General features: G+C 54.4%; 1 protein-coding gene across 6 annotated transcripts in view; it reads right to left on the bottom strand.

The window, feature by feature from the left end:
• The window catches only part of TRIM9 (tripartite motif containing 9), a 56,334-nt gene extending 40,382 nt beyond the window's left edge, over positions 1-15,952 (bottom strand). For all 6 annotated transcript variants that reach the window (XR_015772897.1, XM_014257433.2, XM_088057555.1 and 3 more), the window contains exon 1: positions 15,064-15,952. Coding sequence is in view for 5 of the 6 variants with exons in the window: in XM_014257433.2 (XP_014112908.2) it covers positions 15,064-15,879 (816 nt within the window). In the remaining variant the exon portion in view is untranslated. The remainder of the gene's footprint in view (positions 1-15,063) is intronic.
• Positions 15,953-17,448: the final 1,496 nt, after the last annotated feature.

Raw genomic sequence — 17,448 nt, 5'->3', positions numbered from 1 at the left:
AAATGCTCCCTGGAGAGCATCACTTCGGATCTGTGCTTTCAGCCAGGAGCTTCTGGAAGATTCCAGGCAGCCTGAAAGACGTGGAGCTCTCAGCAGCGGAGCTGACAGGAGACAGGGAATGGTTTTCCATGGCCAGAGGGCAGGGATGGATGGGAAATTGGGAAGGAATTCCTGGCTGGGAGGGTGGAGTATGGAAATAGAGAATGGGAAAATAAGGGCTTGTGTAGATTTGTCCCTCAGATGCTCCAAGGGCTGGAGCTCCTCTGCTCTGGAGCCAGGCTGGGAGAGCTGGGAATGTTCACCTGGAGAAGGGAAGGATCCAGGGAGAGCTCAGAGCCCCTTGCAGGGCCTGAAGGGGCTCCAGGAGAGCTGGAGAGGGACTGGGGACAAGGGATGGAGGGACAGGACACAGGGAATGGCTTCAAAATAGAAAAGGGAAGATTTAGATGGGATATTGGGAAGGAATTCCTGGCTGGGAGGGTGGGGAGGCCCTGGCACAGGGTGCCAAGAGAAGCTGTGGCTGCTCCTGGATTCCTGGAAGTGTCCAAGGCCAGGCTGGACAGGGCTTGGAGCAGCCTGGGACAGTGGAAGGTGTCCCTGCCATGGCAGAGTGGAACTGGATGGGATCTGAGGTCTCTTCCAACCCAAATCACTCTGGAAAACTCTCCTTCAGCTACTGCTGCTGCTCCTGGGCAGAAAGCTGGGTTTGAGCTCTCAGAGGACTTTCCTAATCTGCAGCATTTTATGACCAAAGCTGTGTGACTGAAAAAAAAAAGGAGAGTTTTTGCCTGCCAGGAGCATCTTTGCCTGAGCAGAGCTGCTCCCAACCCATCACATCATGAAGTGGCTTCACCGTGGGGACAAAGCAGAGCAGGGACACTGCCAGGTCCCCTGGGATTCACACAGTCCTGCCCTGCCCCTGGGAGTTCTCTGCAAGACACCAAAGGCACGGTCCAAGGACCAGGATTTCACATTTCCTTCAAAGCAGAGCTTTAGAAATCCTTCCCATCACCATGGAGACTGGAGCCCCGGGAATGCAGCGCTCACCAGGGCTGGATCGGGCGGATGCTGCCAGGAAAACGCACCTAGGCAGCTCAGATCTCACCTCAAACGCAGGAAATCAAAGGGAAAACACAATAATTCAGCTTTTCTTCTCTGTTAACTCCTTCTTCCAGGCACTGGGCTCTGAGCCCCTACAGCTGGATGCAAGCCCCCCAGGTTGGAAAGGGCTAGGTTTGGGATTAATCCCAAATTGTGACAGCATTTGGTGCTGCAGATACCCAAAAAGCCAGCCTGGATTACAGAGACTCCAAAATGTGGAGAGAGCTGGATTTACAGAGATGGGAAAGCATCTCATTCCCAGGCTGAGAATAAACAGAAACCCTACCTGGGCACAGGAGGAATTCCTCCGGCCCCTGTTCCTCCTCTGGAAGGGGGCTAGAGGAAAACAAACCCAAGCTGTCTCTGGAAACCCCACTCCCTCAAGCTCAGAAGATGTTTGGAAATGGCCTTTGGGGAGCCAGGATTCCCATGGAAAATAAACCCCAGAGAGAGGCACTGAGTGATAAAAGCATTGAAGGCAGCAGGAGACTGGGAATGATGTAGGGAAAGGAGGATGAGAGGCAGGGAAACCACAGAATTATGAGAAGGCTGTAGATTCATTCATAAAAAAAAGAAGAAGAATAAATCAAGAAGAGCTGAGATAATGAGTACCTTAAAAAAAAAATTAATCTTTAATAAGAAGGGACGCCTGGCTAATCAGAAAGCAATGAAGAACTTGTCAGTGTTTCCACAGAGAATGAGGAGTGAGGGGGCTCTGTCCCCACAGCTGGAGGGAATCTGAACCACTGGAGCACAGCAACACATCCTGGTGTCACCAGGAAAGCCACTGATGGACCCACTGAATCCCTCAGGATTATTTATGGGGAAGTGAAGAATCCAGGAAATACCAGGGGATGGGAGCAGGGGGAGAATTGGGAGAATTCACATTTACTGCAGTAATAGGTTGGGGTTTTTTTAGGGGAAAGTGCTTTCAAGGAGGAAAAAAAAAAAAGAAAGAAAGAAAAACCAGGCTAAGGAGGAAAGGAGGCGCAGATACAGATCTAAAACAACGTGGTGCTGAGGATGCCAAGGCCACCACTGCCTTTTAAATCCCTCCAGGATGGGGACTCCCCATCCAGCTATGCTGTGACTGGACAGCCCTTTTTTGGGACAAAATTCCTCCTAATATCCACCCAAATCTCTCCTGGTGCAACTCGAGGCCGTTTCTTGTCCCATCTGTGGGATGTCCACCCCACAGAGCAGACCCAGCCCAGTCAGATCAGCCCAGTCAGCTTGAGCTCATTAGCCCCGATTATTAATTAGCTCCCAGGTGCTCAGCCTGAGTGTCCCTGCCACAAGCCACTGGATTGAGGATCCAGAGGCAGAGGACAAGCCTGGATTTGTCCCTTTGTCCTGTCTGTCACCTCCAGCCTCGGAGCGCTGGCAGTGCCAGGAGCTCTGGTGGCTCCTCACGAGGGAATCCAGGACAAAGGGCCTGCACACAAACGTCACAGAGAACCAGGGCTTTTAATACAACCCTAAAATGTGAACTTCGGGCTTTTTCCAGTGGTTGTTTCCTTTTTTTCCCTCAGTTTTTCCGAGATGAGTGTTGTTACCTTGGTGCCAGGGCCTGCTCCTTTCCCTTGAAGGCTTTATTTAAATATCTTTCCATTTAAACTTACAACCAGTTTTGAACACAGGAAGCAAAAGCAGCTCATTAAGCAAAGCTTGCCCAGGCCTGTCCTTCCCATCTTTCTCTCAAGCCCAGGGAAGGGGCTCCCAGCAAAGCAACAAAAACATTCCCAGCACACGGAGCAGCACCAGGATTCCGAGATGTCACCATCTGTCACCATTCCTGTCACTTCCAGGCTGGAAAGCCACCAAGGAGGGACCTGTGTGCCCTAAAGAGGCCTTGGACACTTCCAGGGATCCAGGGACAGCCACAGCTGCTCTGGACACCCTGTGCCAGGGGCTCAACACCCTCAGAGCCAGGAATCCCTTCCCAATCTCCCATCCATCCCTGCCCTCTGGCAGTGGAAGCCATTCCCTGTGTCCTGTCCCTCCATCCCTTGTCCCCAGTCCCTCTCCAGCTCTCCTGGAGCCCCTTCAGGCCCTGCAAGGGGCTCTGAGCTCTCCCTGGAGCCTTCTCTTCTCCAGGTGAACATTCCCAGCTCTCCCAGCCTGGCTCCAGAGCAGAACCCTTCAATTACCTCCATATCCCATCTACAGTTACACATATTTAATTAACAGACCATAATATCTGCCACTGGCAACACAGGCATCAAAAATAATCCTCTCAGCATCAACCCTGCCTCAGAATAAACACCTATTTTTTGCTGCAGAGCTGTGCAGCCACCAAGACCACCTGCTTTTAGAACATTCTCCCTCAGGAAAGAGGTTTATGCACATGCAAAGTGGTGAAGGCAGCGAGTTGTTACATAAAGTGTTATATAAATTATCTACCGAGTGCACAGGAATGTTCAGAGTCAAACCCCACCATGCTTGAAGGAATCAATCACTTCAAGTCACCAGAGATATTCCTGACATCCAGGAGAAACGAAGGAGGCAGAATCAGGCCTTAAATCCCAAACTGGACACACATTTGTGACATTATTTGTACTCAAGTGATCTCCTGGCTCCTTCAAACTGTAACTGCAAATCAACTTGGAGACCCCAAAACATTTAAATCAAATGGCTGCAATAAAATATTTATTTTTTTATTTTTTTTTATAAATGTTTTACCCAGGTTAAAAGCTTTTCCCAGAGGTGGGGATTAGGCACAAAACTCTGCTTTGGATCCTTGTGAGGCATATTTAGGAACAGGTTGTGGTTTATAGTGGAGTTTGAGTCAGGCTAAATCAGCACAGCCCCCCTGAACTCCACATGCAGCACATGCTCTCACCAGGTGTCTTCCCCATAAACTTCATTATATTTAATTTAAATCAGCTGTATTTTGGGGCAAGGACAAGGAAAGTGGGTTTTTCCTGTGGTCAGGAGCCTGGGATGTGACCTTTTCAGGAAGGGCTGCATAAACACAAACCCCCACTGGTGGGTTTTGCGTTAAATCACACTTATTTTCCTGTTTGTAACACATTCACTGGGAGGGAACTGAGCCATGACTTTAACTCTGAATAAATCCCAGAATGGTTTGGGTTGGAAGAGGCCTTGAAGCTCATCCCATTCCACAATCCCAGGTCGCTCCAAGTCCCACCCAACCTGGCCTGGGACACTTCCAGGGATGGAACAGCCACATCTTCTCTGCTCCAGTGCCTCACCACCCGCAGAATAAATAATTTCTTCCTTAAATCTAGGTTGAATTTTAGTTGAAAACCACCACAACTGACCCTGTTACAAAGTGTGTCCCTCCCAAAGCTTTGGGAGCTGACATGATTCCTGAGTATTTAACAATTCCCAGCTTTGCTGAAGCCAAAGCCGTGGCATATGGCAGGAAGGGATTTTATCCCACCACACACAGCCTGCTGCAGTCGTGACATAAATTATCCCTTGACTTTCCTGTGGATGCAGCACAAGATGAACCGAGGTGCCAAATGCTGAGTGCACAAGGTCCCTGGAAGACAATCTGTGCTAATTGCCACAAATGACCTTGTGCAGCACCATCCTCCTGTCACTTCAGCTGCAGACTATCCCAGGAATCCCAACAGCCCCATAAAAGCATCCCACTTTCCCCCCTCATCCCACAACTGCAGCAAGTGTTCCCCCAGCTCAGAGCTCATGTTTGAGGCCACCTTCCACTACTCCAGGCTGCTCCAAGCCCTGTTCAACCCAGTTTGGGACAAACTGAACAAAATATCTTTGTCCCTGAAGCCTCTCCAGGTGCTGGAGCCCTGTGAGGTGGGGATGGAGAAGGCTGGGTATGATCTTGCTTCCTTTCCCCTTTCCTTCTCCCACCTTGCAGCAAATTCCTTCAGGCTTCCCACAGTGAGACATCCCAGAGAATCCCCGAATCCTTGAGGTTGGAAAAGCTCTCCCAGCCCATGGAGTCCCAGCTGTGCCCAGTGCCCACCCTGTCCCCAGAGCTCCGAGTGCCACCTCCAGCAATTCCTGGGACACCTCCAGGGATGGGGAATCCAAACCTCCCTGGGCACTTCCAAGGCCTGAGCGCCCTTTCCATGGGGAAATTCCTGCTGCTGTCCACCCTGAGCCTCCCCTGAGGCCGTTCCCTCTCCTCCTGTCCCTGTTCCCTGGCAGCAGAGCCCGACCCCCCCGGCTGTCCCCTCCTGCCAGGGACTTGTGCAGAGCCACAAGGGCCCCCTGAGCCTCCTTTGCTCCTCTGGCACCTTCCTACCGCTCCCAGCCCATCCAGGAATCACATCCCAGGCCAGCCGGGCACATCTGGCGCGATCCAACAGCACAGCATGGCAGCAGGAGCCAGCAACAGGCAGCACCCAGCTGGCAACCTGGCACAGACGTGGGCAAAGCACCTGCCAGCCAGGAATGGACAAAAGATCCTCCCTGGAGCTGCCTGTGGCCTGTCCTTCCCCACCTGACAGCCTGGCAGGGAATCCACGGACAGCACAAGCCACAGATGGGCTGAGTGGCCACAGCTCCAGGAGCACAGCACGGCCCATCCCAGCAAATGAGCTCCTTGTCCCTCAGTCTGCCACGAGCAGGGCAGGGGGAAGGTGCAGAATCCACTGCCAGAGGGCAACATTTAAAATAAAATAAAATGAAAAAAAGTAAAAAATGCTGTATTCACACATTTTCACTGCTGTGCTCCGGGGGAGGTGAGAAATCATCTCAGAGGTGAGAAACTGCGCCCAAGCTCTGATTCACCAAGGTGTGGGCTGCTCTGCCAGCACAGACCTCAGCAAGTGCCCTCTGAGGTCCTCATTTCCTGGGAACAAAATGTCAGCGTGGAAGAGGTGTTGGTGCAGGATGGGCTCCGTGTGACAGCGTGACACGAGCCACCAGCTCCTGGGGGAGCACAGCCTCACCCAGAGCTGCATGGGCAGCAGGAATGGCACAAAAAAAAGGGGATTTGGATCAAGTACAAAGCAGCACCAAGGAATGAAGGGTGGGATAATCTGACCGCTCCCTCAGACAGCAGGGCTGAGGTTTCCATGTGTTTTCCATGGGAGATGAAGCTTGGTTTGCACTTCTGGCAAAGAATGAGTGCTGTGCTCCCAGGGAATCTGTCAGGGATGATGGATAAGTGGATGGTCCATGGGGATTTGGGAAATTTACCCTGAGAGCTTTTACTGCTGACAATAATTCCACAGCAGCCTCTGCCTCTCCTTCCAGGACATTATCTGAGCCAGGGTCACCAGAGATTTACACCCCCAGCTCTCTCTGCCTTATGTGCTTGCTGTAAATAGAAATTTATCCAATTCATCCCAGCAGGACGAGCTGAATGAACAGGGAATGAGCTGGATTCTCCCCAATTTATCAGCTCAGACACCCCAACGTGAAAAAGCACTCAAGTCATGCCCTCAAATCTCTGTGACTTCAACTGGAGTCTGAGCAAGGCTGGAAGAGCTTTCCCAGGGAGGGAGGGAGGGAAGCTGATGCTCCCACTGTGTCCTCGATGGGATTTCACCCAGCCCTCACAGCTCCTCCACGCTGATTTTGGAAATTCCCAGTCCATCTCCACGAGTTCCATTAGGAATTCCCATCACAATTGTTGCTGGGCTGGAGGAAGGGCCCTGGTGCTAAACACACATTTCCTGGGAGAGGACAGACAGGGGGGTTGTGCAATTATTTGCCCAGAACTAAGCAAGTCCTTGGCAGGGATCTCCTTCCCTTTGCAGCATCCTCAGGGAAACGCTGCCACAATTCCCTCCCGCTCCTCCCTGGATCTCTGGGTCTTGTGGAAACAGCTCTGCCAGGAAAGGAGCAGAGGCTCTGCCCCCAAAGCAGAGCCTGTGTCTCAAAATCAATAAATGTGCCTTGTTAGGAATAATCCATTTCAAAGCTTGACAGAACCGCCCCCCTTCTCCCAGCTTTACATCACAGACCACGGCAGAGAATCAGAGAAACCTGATTTGAAAAGGGGGGGGTCAAAACCAGACCTCTGAGTTGGCCTCTGCAGACAGAAAGGTCCTTCCCAACAGGAATCCCACGGGCACAGCAAAGCCCCCAGGTCAGAGACTCTGGGAATCACAGAATCCCAGCATGGTTTGGGTTGGAAGAGACCTTGAATCCCATCTTCTTCCACCTCCTTCCCCTAGACCAGGCTGCTCCCAGCCCTGCCCAATATTCCCCTGGAATATTTCCAGGGAAAGGAAGCAGGGAGAAGAAAAATGGTGGAGTAAGACAACCAGTGAGTTAATACACCTTGACTCAAGGGGCACTGGTTAATGGGGAAGCAGAGGGATTTCAGCAGAGAAAAGCCCAAGAGCTGCAGGTTGAAAGCAGTTCCACAGCAGGAATGTCAGGAATGATGCTATGGATGCACTGTGCACCCTCCAGCTGAAGGCAAGGCCATAACCCATCATTAATTCACACACACACCAAGCCTGCCACAGGGAACAGCAACACCAAGCAAATCCAGAGAGGCCAGGAGCAAGGGGAAAAAAGAGTTTAGTGCAAGGGTCCAAAGCCCAAAAGGAAAAATAAAAATAAAGGGATTGCTGGTTGAAAGATGCTCCACGTTTTCGGGGTTGGTGCAAATCATTTAAATGATATTTCCCAGGAATTCTGGTTTTACACCAAGCAGGAAGCAGCAGCCCTGGGTTGGGCAGCCAGGCTGGGATCTCCACAGGAGATCTGGGATTTCCAGGAGGCATTGGAAGTCACAGATGTGACCTTCCACCCCAGTGGCTCCAGTGCTGCTGCATCTGCTCCCGCGGCTGCGGATCCGACCCGCTCCTCTCGGGATGGCAACTGGGGCTCCCAGCACTCCAGGCAACATCCATGCATGCCTTATTAACATCCAATTCCCAGCTTTTTTGCCTTTTTTTTTTATTAAACCCATCAACTCCTATAAGGTTAGCAAAGAGGAAAGGGTAATTAACACTGATGGGAAATCCCTCCCAGAACTGAGAGGGTTCCTGTTAACACCCCTCTATTTCTGGGGCAAGGGGAGTTTAATGGCTAATTAAATACAAAAACGTGGCCCAAACCTCAGTCTGTGCTGTGCCCACGGTGTCTGAGGTTGGCATCACCCTCACAGTCACCCCTGTGCCCTCCAAGAAAATTTCAAACTGAACTGGGTCTTGTGTTTTGTAGCCAGGAATTCTGCACTGATCAGAGGCTCTGCTGAGCTTTTCCAGCCATCTCCAGGTCAGGCTGTCCCCAAAGCTGCATCCAGTTCTGAAGGAAAAATCAGTTGGTTCAGACTGCAAACAAAATTTCCCTTTCAATAGGAAGGGTGAATTCTCTGACCTGCTGTTCTCAGCTCTGCTCCTGCATTAATCAGGGGATGGAATGGGTGAGAGCTGGGCTTCATTTCTGCTTATTTCTGTCTCCCTGTTCAGGAGTTCAGTACATTTCCTATTTATCCACCTGGCAGAGCCCTCACCCACCCCTCAGTGGTGCCCCCAGACCCCAAATATCCTTCTCTTTCCAAGTGGATGGTCCATGGGGATTTGGGAAATTTACCCTGAGAGCTTTTACTGCTGACAATAATTCCACAGCAGCCTCTGCCTCTCCTTCCAGGACATTATCTGAGCCAGGGTCACCAGAGATTTACACCCCCAGCTCTCTCTGCCTTATGTGCTTGCTGTAAATAGAAATTTATCCAATTCATCCCAGCAGGACGAGCTGAATGAACAGGGAATGAGCTGGATTATTTATAAGCCAATTTAACAGGTAAAATGCCTCGTCCTAAGAACAAACAAAACAAGGACCAAGGCTGACATAAGAGCAGCTTTGAGACTTGTTATGTTTCAGCCAAGTTATTCTTTAATTATTCTTTCATACAGCTGGGAAGAGCAATTCAATTTGAAGGCACTCTGAACTAAATGAAAATGTGTAACATGAGTTAATCAAAGGCTGCTGAAAGTTCCATCCAAGTTCAGGAAAGGGAAGGATCTCCCAGTGGTTTGTGCTGGATTGCACAGCAGGACCCCAAAAAAAGAATTTGTGGCCATATGGGAAGAGGTTGTGGCAAGAGGAGAAAACAGGAAAGGCTTAGAGGGGAGATTGGGAAGGAATTCCTGGCTGGGAGAATGGGGAGAGCCTGGAATAGAATTCCCAGAGCAGCTGTGGCTGTCCCTGGATCCCTGGAAGTGTCCAAGGCCAGGCTGGACAGGGCTTGGAGCAGCCTGGGACAGTGGAAGTGTCCCTGCCATGGCAGGGGATGATCCTGAAGGTCCCTTCCAACCCAACCCATTTCAGGATTCTCTGACACCAAGCAAAGTTTTCCCTCTAAAACCCAAAATTTCTGGGTGCTGGATTGTTTAGAAGAGCAGGAATGAGCAATGCAGAGAACATTTTCCCAACAAGGATCTGACCTGCACCAATGTCAGCTCTTCAAAAGCATCCTGTGAAACCTGGTTAATAAACAGCAGAACTTTTCCACACTCTCACATAATTTATCTAACACCAGGCACAGTGTTTGCTCTGCTTCCTAATTCTCCTGTTTTTCCAGGCTAGGGATGAGGTGACAGGGGAATCTCTGGGTATGGATACTGCTGAAATTTCCTTGAAAGAGAGACAAGAATCAGCCCCTGGGTGAATTTCCCCCCATCTCAGCTGGGGCGCTCCTGACTTGAATCAGGGAGTGGTTTGGGTTGGAAGGAACCTCAAAGGTCACCTCATTGCACCCCTGCCATGGCAGGGACACCTTCCACTATCCCAGGATGCTCCAAGCCCTGTCCAGCCTGGCCTTGGACACTTCCAGGGATCCAGGGGCAGCCACAGCTGCTCTGGGCACCCTGTGCCAGGGTTTCCCACCCTCACAGGGAAGGATTTTTCCTCATATCTAATCTAAACTTCCCACTGGAATGGAATAAAAGCTGCAGTGATTTACACTCTGAGACGACCCTGGGCCCATTTCCATCTGCAAATAACTCAGAGGTCACCTCCTGCCTCCTGGGCCCCAAGAACCTGTGGGAGAACCTGCTGTACCCCATTACCTTTGATTAACAGGGTGTCTGGGGCTGCTCCTTACTCCATGAACTGCTCTGGGTGCAAAGCAAAGAGCCAGCTGCCAGAAAGCTTTTATCCAAATAAATGAACAGGAGAAGGCAGCAGCACCTCTGGATCCTGGGCAGGCACAGGCTGCTGTGAACCACAGCATCATTTAGGCTGGAAAAGACTTTTCAATCCCCACATTCCCAAGTGCCACATCCACACAGCTTTTAAATCCCTCCAGGGATGGGAAACTCCAGCACTCCCCTGGGGAGCTTTTTCCAATGCCTGACAACCCCTTCCATGAAGACAATTTCTCAAATATCCAACCTGAATCTCCCCTGGAGCAACCTGAGATGATTTCCCCTTGTCCTGGGTGTTCCCTGGCAGCAGAGCCCGATCCCCCCAGCTGTCCCCTCCTGGCAGGGAATTATGCAGAGCCAGAAATTCTCTCTGTTCCTCCTTTTCTCCAGGCTGAGCCCCTTTCCCAGCTCTCTCAGCCCCTCCTCATCAGATTTTTGCTCCAGATCCTGACATTTCTTTGTTTTTTTCCGACTTCAAAGCCTCTCAGCCTGTTTGCCACCCTCTGGATTTGGCCACAGAGGAATGGAGGAGGTGGGAAGGCTGTTGGGCGTTGTTGGAAAAGGAGGGGATGGATCCTGCTGCTGCAGATGGAAAAAGGCTGGTGGGATTCAGGAAGGCCATCACACCAAGGCTTGGGAAACATTAAGGACTCTCCCTGCTTCTCTTTAAACAGCAAATATTTCACTTTGCAGGTGCAAACAGATCTTGGTCATACAGCAACTCCCTGGATACTTCCCCAAGCTCTGCAGGCCACAGGAATTCCCATGGACACGAGAGCAGCACATTCCCAGTGTCCCAATCTCCCCCCAAAAGTTCCCCTGGCAGCCAACACAGAACCCTGGCCAAGTGTGCTGAGGAAAAACCCTCTCTGCTCTTGGCTCTGGTGTTCCCAGGCCACAAACTCCTGCAGTGTTTCCCATCCCACAAGTCCAAATCAGCTGGAATCGAGTCCCAGTGTGGGATTTTTGGTTCTGGATAGGGATCACCTGCATCCCTCATTCCAGGGGTGCTGGGGCAGCAGGAGCTGAGCTCCAGGGGACACCTGAGGTGTCACCTCTGCCTGCTGCCCATCCCTGCTGATCCCACAGGGCCTGGGGTGGAAATTCCCAGGGCTGAGCTGTGCTGCAATCTTGCAGGGATTTGCAATCTGAGGACAGCCGGTGTCTTCAGCCTGGGCAGTTAAACCCTGGGTAAAATTAAAATGGAAAGCACAGTTTTCCTTCCACTAAAGTCAAGATTTGTTTCTGGTCTCTCCAGGAGGACCTGGACACGCTGCCTGACCTCCTCAAGGAGGGAGTGCTCCCAGCTCAGAGCTTTGCTTTAGAATCTTGGGATCACTGAAGTTGGAAAAGCTTTTTAAGATCACTGAGTCCAACCCTTCCCCCAGTGCTGCCCAGGCCACCACTGATGGGTGTCCCCAAGTGCCACATGCACACAGCTTTTAAACCCCTCCAGAGATGGGCACTCCACCTCACTCCTCACAGGATTTGTGCTCCAGAGCCTTCACCAGCTCTGCTGCCCCTCCTTGGATGCAGAAAACAAAAGGAATGTGGTTGAGAGTGGAGAGAAGAGGCAAAGCCCCACGATCCCAACCCAAAACAGAGGGAAGCTTCTTCCTGCGCTGCCCAAACCCAGCAGAAACTTTTCACCGTGGGACCTCTGACCTCTTCAGCTTCTTTTTAGTGCCTGGCAAACCCAGGCTCACCTTTGCAGCCTCTGGCAGGAGCGTCCCAGCCCCAGGGAGGTGTCCAGCCATGGGCTGAGAAGTGCCAGGGACTCAAGAGTGATGGGTAACAACTCAGTGTTTGAGAGTCAGGCAGGAATAACTGCTCTGTATCTCTCTCTCCATTTCCCAGCCCAGAACACTTCCAAAATCTGCTACCAGAACCCACAACCTTCTGGGAGACCTTTTTAACCTGCGCCAGCAAGAGTAAAATGATTTTAAGACGGAGTTTGATCAACTGGTGGGGATTTCAGGGCTGTGGGAGACAGCAGAGCCCTTGGAGATCCCTCCCAGTCGGTTTGTATTTGTACACACGCACCCATCCATGTATCCACACATCCATCTACCCATAAAAACACATCACCAGGCTGCTGAGCCTGCACTCTCCACACTTTTCCAGCAGAAAACAAGAGGGCCTGGGATGCGCGAGGAATAAATGATTCAGCTCCATCTTGCTGCTCCTGCTTCTGGCATGCCAAGCAGCATTCCGGCTTGTCAGGATATAAAACCCCAGGCAGCTGCAATATCTGTGCAAAAAACTGGGACAATTCAGATTAAAAACCCATTGCCCTCCAGGTTTCTCTGAATATTTTCCCCCCGCTCCCGACAGCTGAAAGGAAAACAGGGAGAGAGAGGATTTGTGGCCAGCTCAGAAACCCCAGCTCCACAAATGACAATTGATTGTGCCTCAGCACAGATTATTTTCAACGATCATCCCAGAGAACCCTCAGGGAGGAGAGGGAGAATTGGGGCAGTTTCCCCAAGAGGGGTGTGGAAAACCCTTGGGATTTGGTTCCAAGGGGAGCAGGCTGCACTTAACAGGGATTGCCCTGGGCCTGGCAATCACCCAGTGAGGAGTGAACGCTGCTGCTTTCAGGAAGAACAGCTCATCCAGGGTCAGCACAGGCTGTGGGGACAATCCCTGGGTCAGAAGGGAGGAGCATCCCAAAGAATATTCACAGCAAGAGGTGTTGGAATGATGCAAGAGAATTCAGGAGCTGGCTGATGGGTGTAAATTAAAAGAGGGTTGGTTTAGATGGGATATTGGGAAGGAATTCCTGGCTGGGAAGGTGGGGAGGGGCTGGCACAGGGTGCCCAGAGCAGCTGTGGCTGCCCCTGGATCCCTGGCAGTGCCCAAGGCCAGGCTGGACAGGGCTTGGAGCATCCTGGGATAGTGGAAGGTGTCCCTGCCATGGCAGGGGTGGAACTGGATGGGATTTAAGGCCCCTTCCAACCCAAACTATTCCATGATTCCCTCCTGTGAGCTGTAGGTATCATTACACTGCTCACCACAGAGAAAAGACCAGGCAAAAAGGGACACTCACCCTTTCAGCAAATCAAAAAATGGCACCACCAGATACTTTTTCAAGAGGATCACTGCTCCAATCCACAGGTGGTTTGGCTCCTAATGCCTCCTAATCCCAACCAGGATCAAGGCTTGGAAATCGTGGGTATTGGTTTTTATTTTTGTTTTTTTGGTAACAAAACTCAAGGTAAATAAGCTTTTCCCCTGATTTTGCTGCATGAAACAAGGAGCAATCTGAGCTCTGGCCCTGAAATCACTCCTTCAATTATTCCTTAACACCACATTTAACTCCACAGACTCTTCCCCTCCCTTCAAAGCAAACTAAACCCAGGTGATACCAGTGAACCCCTGCAGAAGCTCTCTCAAGGCAGGTGAGACTTCACTGTCGGATTCCCATGAAATTCATCGTTTGAAATAATGTTACAGCTCCACATCCGTCAGCTACATCAGAGAAACAGCGCGGGGCTAAAGCTCTCCCCTGGGAAAAGGGATTTGGAAGGAAAAGCTAAAGCTCATTCCAACCCCACCACCATGAGCAGAGCCACCAGACCAGGCTACTCCAAACCCTTTCCAGCCTGGCCTGAGCAGTGAAGTCCTCCCTCATGTTCAGGTGGAATTTCTGTGTTCCAAACTCTGCCTGTTGCTTCTCATCTGCCTGCTCCACATCACGAGAGCCTGGCTCCATCCTCAGCTCCCCAGTTATCCCGGGCATCCCTCAGCAGCTGGATGTTCCTGCTCTGGGATCAGTGATTGCACCCCATGGACAGGGACAAGGGCACCAAACTGCTCTGGCACATCTCCACAAGAGCTCTCTGAAAATCCAGAGAGGCTCCAGAGAGGAAAAGCCCCTTCCAGCAGCAACAAGCACCACCAAACCCTTCTCCCCACAGCATAACGTGCTCACCCTGCTTTTTGGGCCATCGTGACAAGTGCCAGCTTGTCCCTGCCTGCACCCACTGACCCAATTCGGGGTGCAGAGCTCCAGCCCGGAGATGTGCACCCTGCACGGACCACATGCTGCCACACAACCTGCCAGAGCATCCCCAGATATTCCTGGAAAGCAATCCAGCCCAGTCCCTTCCACCGGGAGGTCACACCACCCTCCCCCAGCTCCAATTCCTTGGAGTGGGGGCCGATTATGTGGATGTTCATCCAAGGAATGACGCCCATCCCCCTGTGCCCTGTCCGCCCGCGTCCCAGTCACTTCTGCCCCAATTCCTTCGGCCAGCGGTGCGAGGAGGGAGGGAGGCAGAGGGATGGATGGGGCAGAGGGATGGATGGGGCAGAGGGATGGATGGGGCAGAGGGATGGATGGGGCAGAGGGATGGATGGGGCAGAGGGATGGATGGGGCAGAGGGATGGATGGGGCAGAGGGATGGATGGAGCAGAGGGATGGATGAGGCAGAGGGATGGATGAGGCAGAGGCTGATGATGGCCACATCCCCGCCTCAAGCACTGGGATCTGTCCTCCAGCAGCTGCTCGGTACCCGGGGACCGGCTCCTGGCTGCCCTCTGCCAGCATCCTCCTCCTCCCAGCGCCCCCGAGTGCGGCAGGAGGCGGCACCCCACGGCTCCCCGCGCTGGATTTCACGCCTCCCTCCTCCTCCTCCTCCTCCTCCCCAAACCATCGCTCCCTGTTGCTCTCCCAGCTCTGCGGCGCAGATGTCCCCGATCCATCCCCGGGCCCTGCCGGCTCCTCTGCTGGGATCTCCGGCTGGCAGGGCTGGATTTGGGGGGCTGGATTTGGGGACCCGCATCAGGGGAGCATCATCTGCACGATGCCAAGGTCCCCGCGCCCAGGGGCAGCGCTCCTCTCGAGCGAGGCTGCGACACGGAACGGGAGAGGATGCTGAGGATGCTCCCAGCCGGGGCTCACCTTGTGCAGCTTCCACATGGCTCCCAGCGCCTTCACCTCGTGGCTGGAGTGCTTGCCCTCCTCCAGGCACTGGTAGCAGACGGGGCTCTTGCACTGCACGCAGTACATGCTGTGGTTCTCCAGCTCGTGGTCGGTGCAGGTGGAGATCTTGCGGGGGCTGAGCCGGCGGCTGACGCGGCCCTGGGCCGGCGGCACCAGGCGGTGCTTGGCCAGCGGTCCCCGCGGCGGGTGGCACCGCAGGCGGCACGGGTCGCAGTAAAACACATCGCACTGCTCGCACATCACGGCCGCCTCCTTGGGCGCCTTCTCGCAGAGCTGGCACCGCAGGGCCGCCGCCCTGCCCTGCTGGTAGCGGTCGATGACGCCCTCGAGCAGGCGGGTTCGGGGGAAGCCCCGCAGCCCGCGCTCGTCCAGCACCAGGCTGCGGTGGCACTGCGGGCAGGTCAGGCACGCGTTGCGCGGCGGCGGCGGCGGCGCCAGGGCGGCGGGAGGCGGCGGCGCGGCCGGCGGGAACACGCGGACCCCGTTCGGGGACTTCTGGCACGGCGTGGTGGGAGCGCTGGCGAAGCCCCCGTAAGAGCCGTAGCCGCTGTCCGCCTCGCTGTACAGGCTCATCTTGTCCAGGTCCAGGTAGTCATAGTCGGAGACGGCCGAGCCCGAGGCGCGGCGGCTCTGCGGAGACTCCGAGTCCGGCGTCTGCACCAGGATGTTGCGGGCGCACGCCTGGCACAGGTTGTGCGAGCAGGGCAGGATGATGGGCTCCCGGTAAAAGGAGCCGCACACCGGGCATTTCAGCTCCTCTTCCATCTCTTCCATAAGGGAGGGAAGGAAGGCGGCGGCGCGGCTCCGGCGGCCGCGGCGGGAGCCCGAGGAGCGCCCCGCACCGCCCCGCGCCCCGGCGCCGCCTCCCGCCCGCCCGCCGCCCCCCGCCGCGCGCGCCGCCGCGCCCCGCCCCGCGCCTCGCCATTGGTCCGCCCGCCGGCGCGGGGGGTGCGCTGAGCGCTGCGATTGGCTGATCCGCCTGTCCGTCACCCGGCCCGCGCGCCCGCCCGGGGGCGCCCCTGCGGGGGCCGCGCTCGGGGCTGCGGCGGCGCTGCGGGGGCGGTGCGGGGAGCGCGCCTGTCCCGGCCCTGCCCGCTGCTCTGCCCTTCCCCTTCCCTTCCCCTTCCCTTCCCCTGCCCTTCCCCGGCCCTTCCCCGGCTCCCGGGAAGCGGCACTACAGCCCCGCGCTTCTCTCCCGCCCCGCGGACAGCCCCGCAGCATCCCCTGCGCGGGATCCAGGGGCGCTCCTGCGGTTTCCCCCCTGCCCGCACAAGGTGACTTTGGCAGTGCGAGGCACCCGCTGATGGATGCGGTCGTGAGGGTGTAGTTGTAATCGTTAGAGCGGCCGCACGTGTGCGATCCGGCTCTCCAGGGATGGCAGCGGAGGATGCCCGCGCGGTGATGCCCTGCGTGGGGAGCGGGATGCGGTCCCTGAGCCTGGGACGCCCCCGTGGGGACACGGTCCGCCACTGGAGAGCGGGGACAGCGGCCCCGAGGGGCTCCCGGGGCTTTGCTTCTCAACGCTGATCGCTCTGAAGGTCGGCTGAGGTCTTAAACTCTCCTGGCAACAGAGCGGCACAGCGGGTCCTGTTCAGCCAATGGAAAAATAGGATTGCATGGAATCTCTCTGTGTTATCTCTTATTTCCCTCTCTCTCTGCACGTTTGGGGCTGCCCGTCGGTGCGGATGCTCTGTGCCACCCGGGATGGCTTTGGGCTGTGTCCAGCTCTGGGACCCAAACATCAGAAGGATGTGGGGCTGCTGGAGTGAGTCCTGAGAGGTCTTGGAGATGCTCCAAGGGCTGGAACCAGGCTGGGAGAGCTGGGAATGTTCACCTGGAGAGGAGAAGGCTCCAGGGACACCTCAGAGCCCCTTGCAGGGCCTGAAGGGGCTCCAGGAGAGCTGGAGAGGGACTGGGGACAAGGGATGGAGGGACAGGGCACAGGGAATGGATTTAAGCTAAAAGAAGGAAGATTTAGAACACATATTACGGAGAAATTCTTCTTTGTGAGGGTGGGCAGGCCCTGGCACAGGGTGCCCAGAGCAGCTGAGGCTGCCCCTGCATCCCTGGAAGTGTTCTGGGCCAGGCAGGACGGGGCTTGGAGCAGCCTGGGACAGTGGAAGGTGTCCCTGCCCAGGGCATCTGTTTCCATGGTGGGGAGATGGCAAAAATACTGGGGGCACCCAGGGCTGTGAGTGGCCAGGACACACTGAGGGGCTCCTTCCCCTCTCCAGTGGGTCCATGCAGGTCCTGGGATTCAGGGAGCAGGTGCAATTCCATGCTCCCACACTGATATTCAGGCAGGGGGGAAGCCCAAGAGCTCAGATGCCCAAGGAAGGCACC

Source organism: Pseudopodoces humilis, chromosome 7 (genome assembly GCF_049639895.1).
Source record: "Pseudopodoces humilis isolate 2021_Gansu_Grassland_sample_001 chromosome 7, ASM4963989v1, whole genome shotgun sequence".
In the NCBI taxonomy this organism is placed as follows: domain Eukaryota; kingdom Metazoa; phylum Chordata; class Aves; order Passeriformes; family Paridae; genus Pseudopodoces; species Pseudopodoces humilis.
This window is presented reverse-complemented; position numbering and strand designations above follow the sequence as displayed.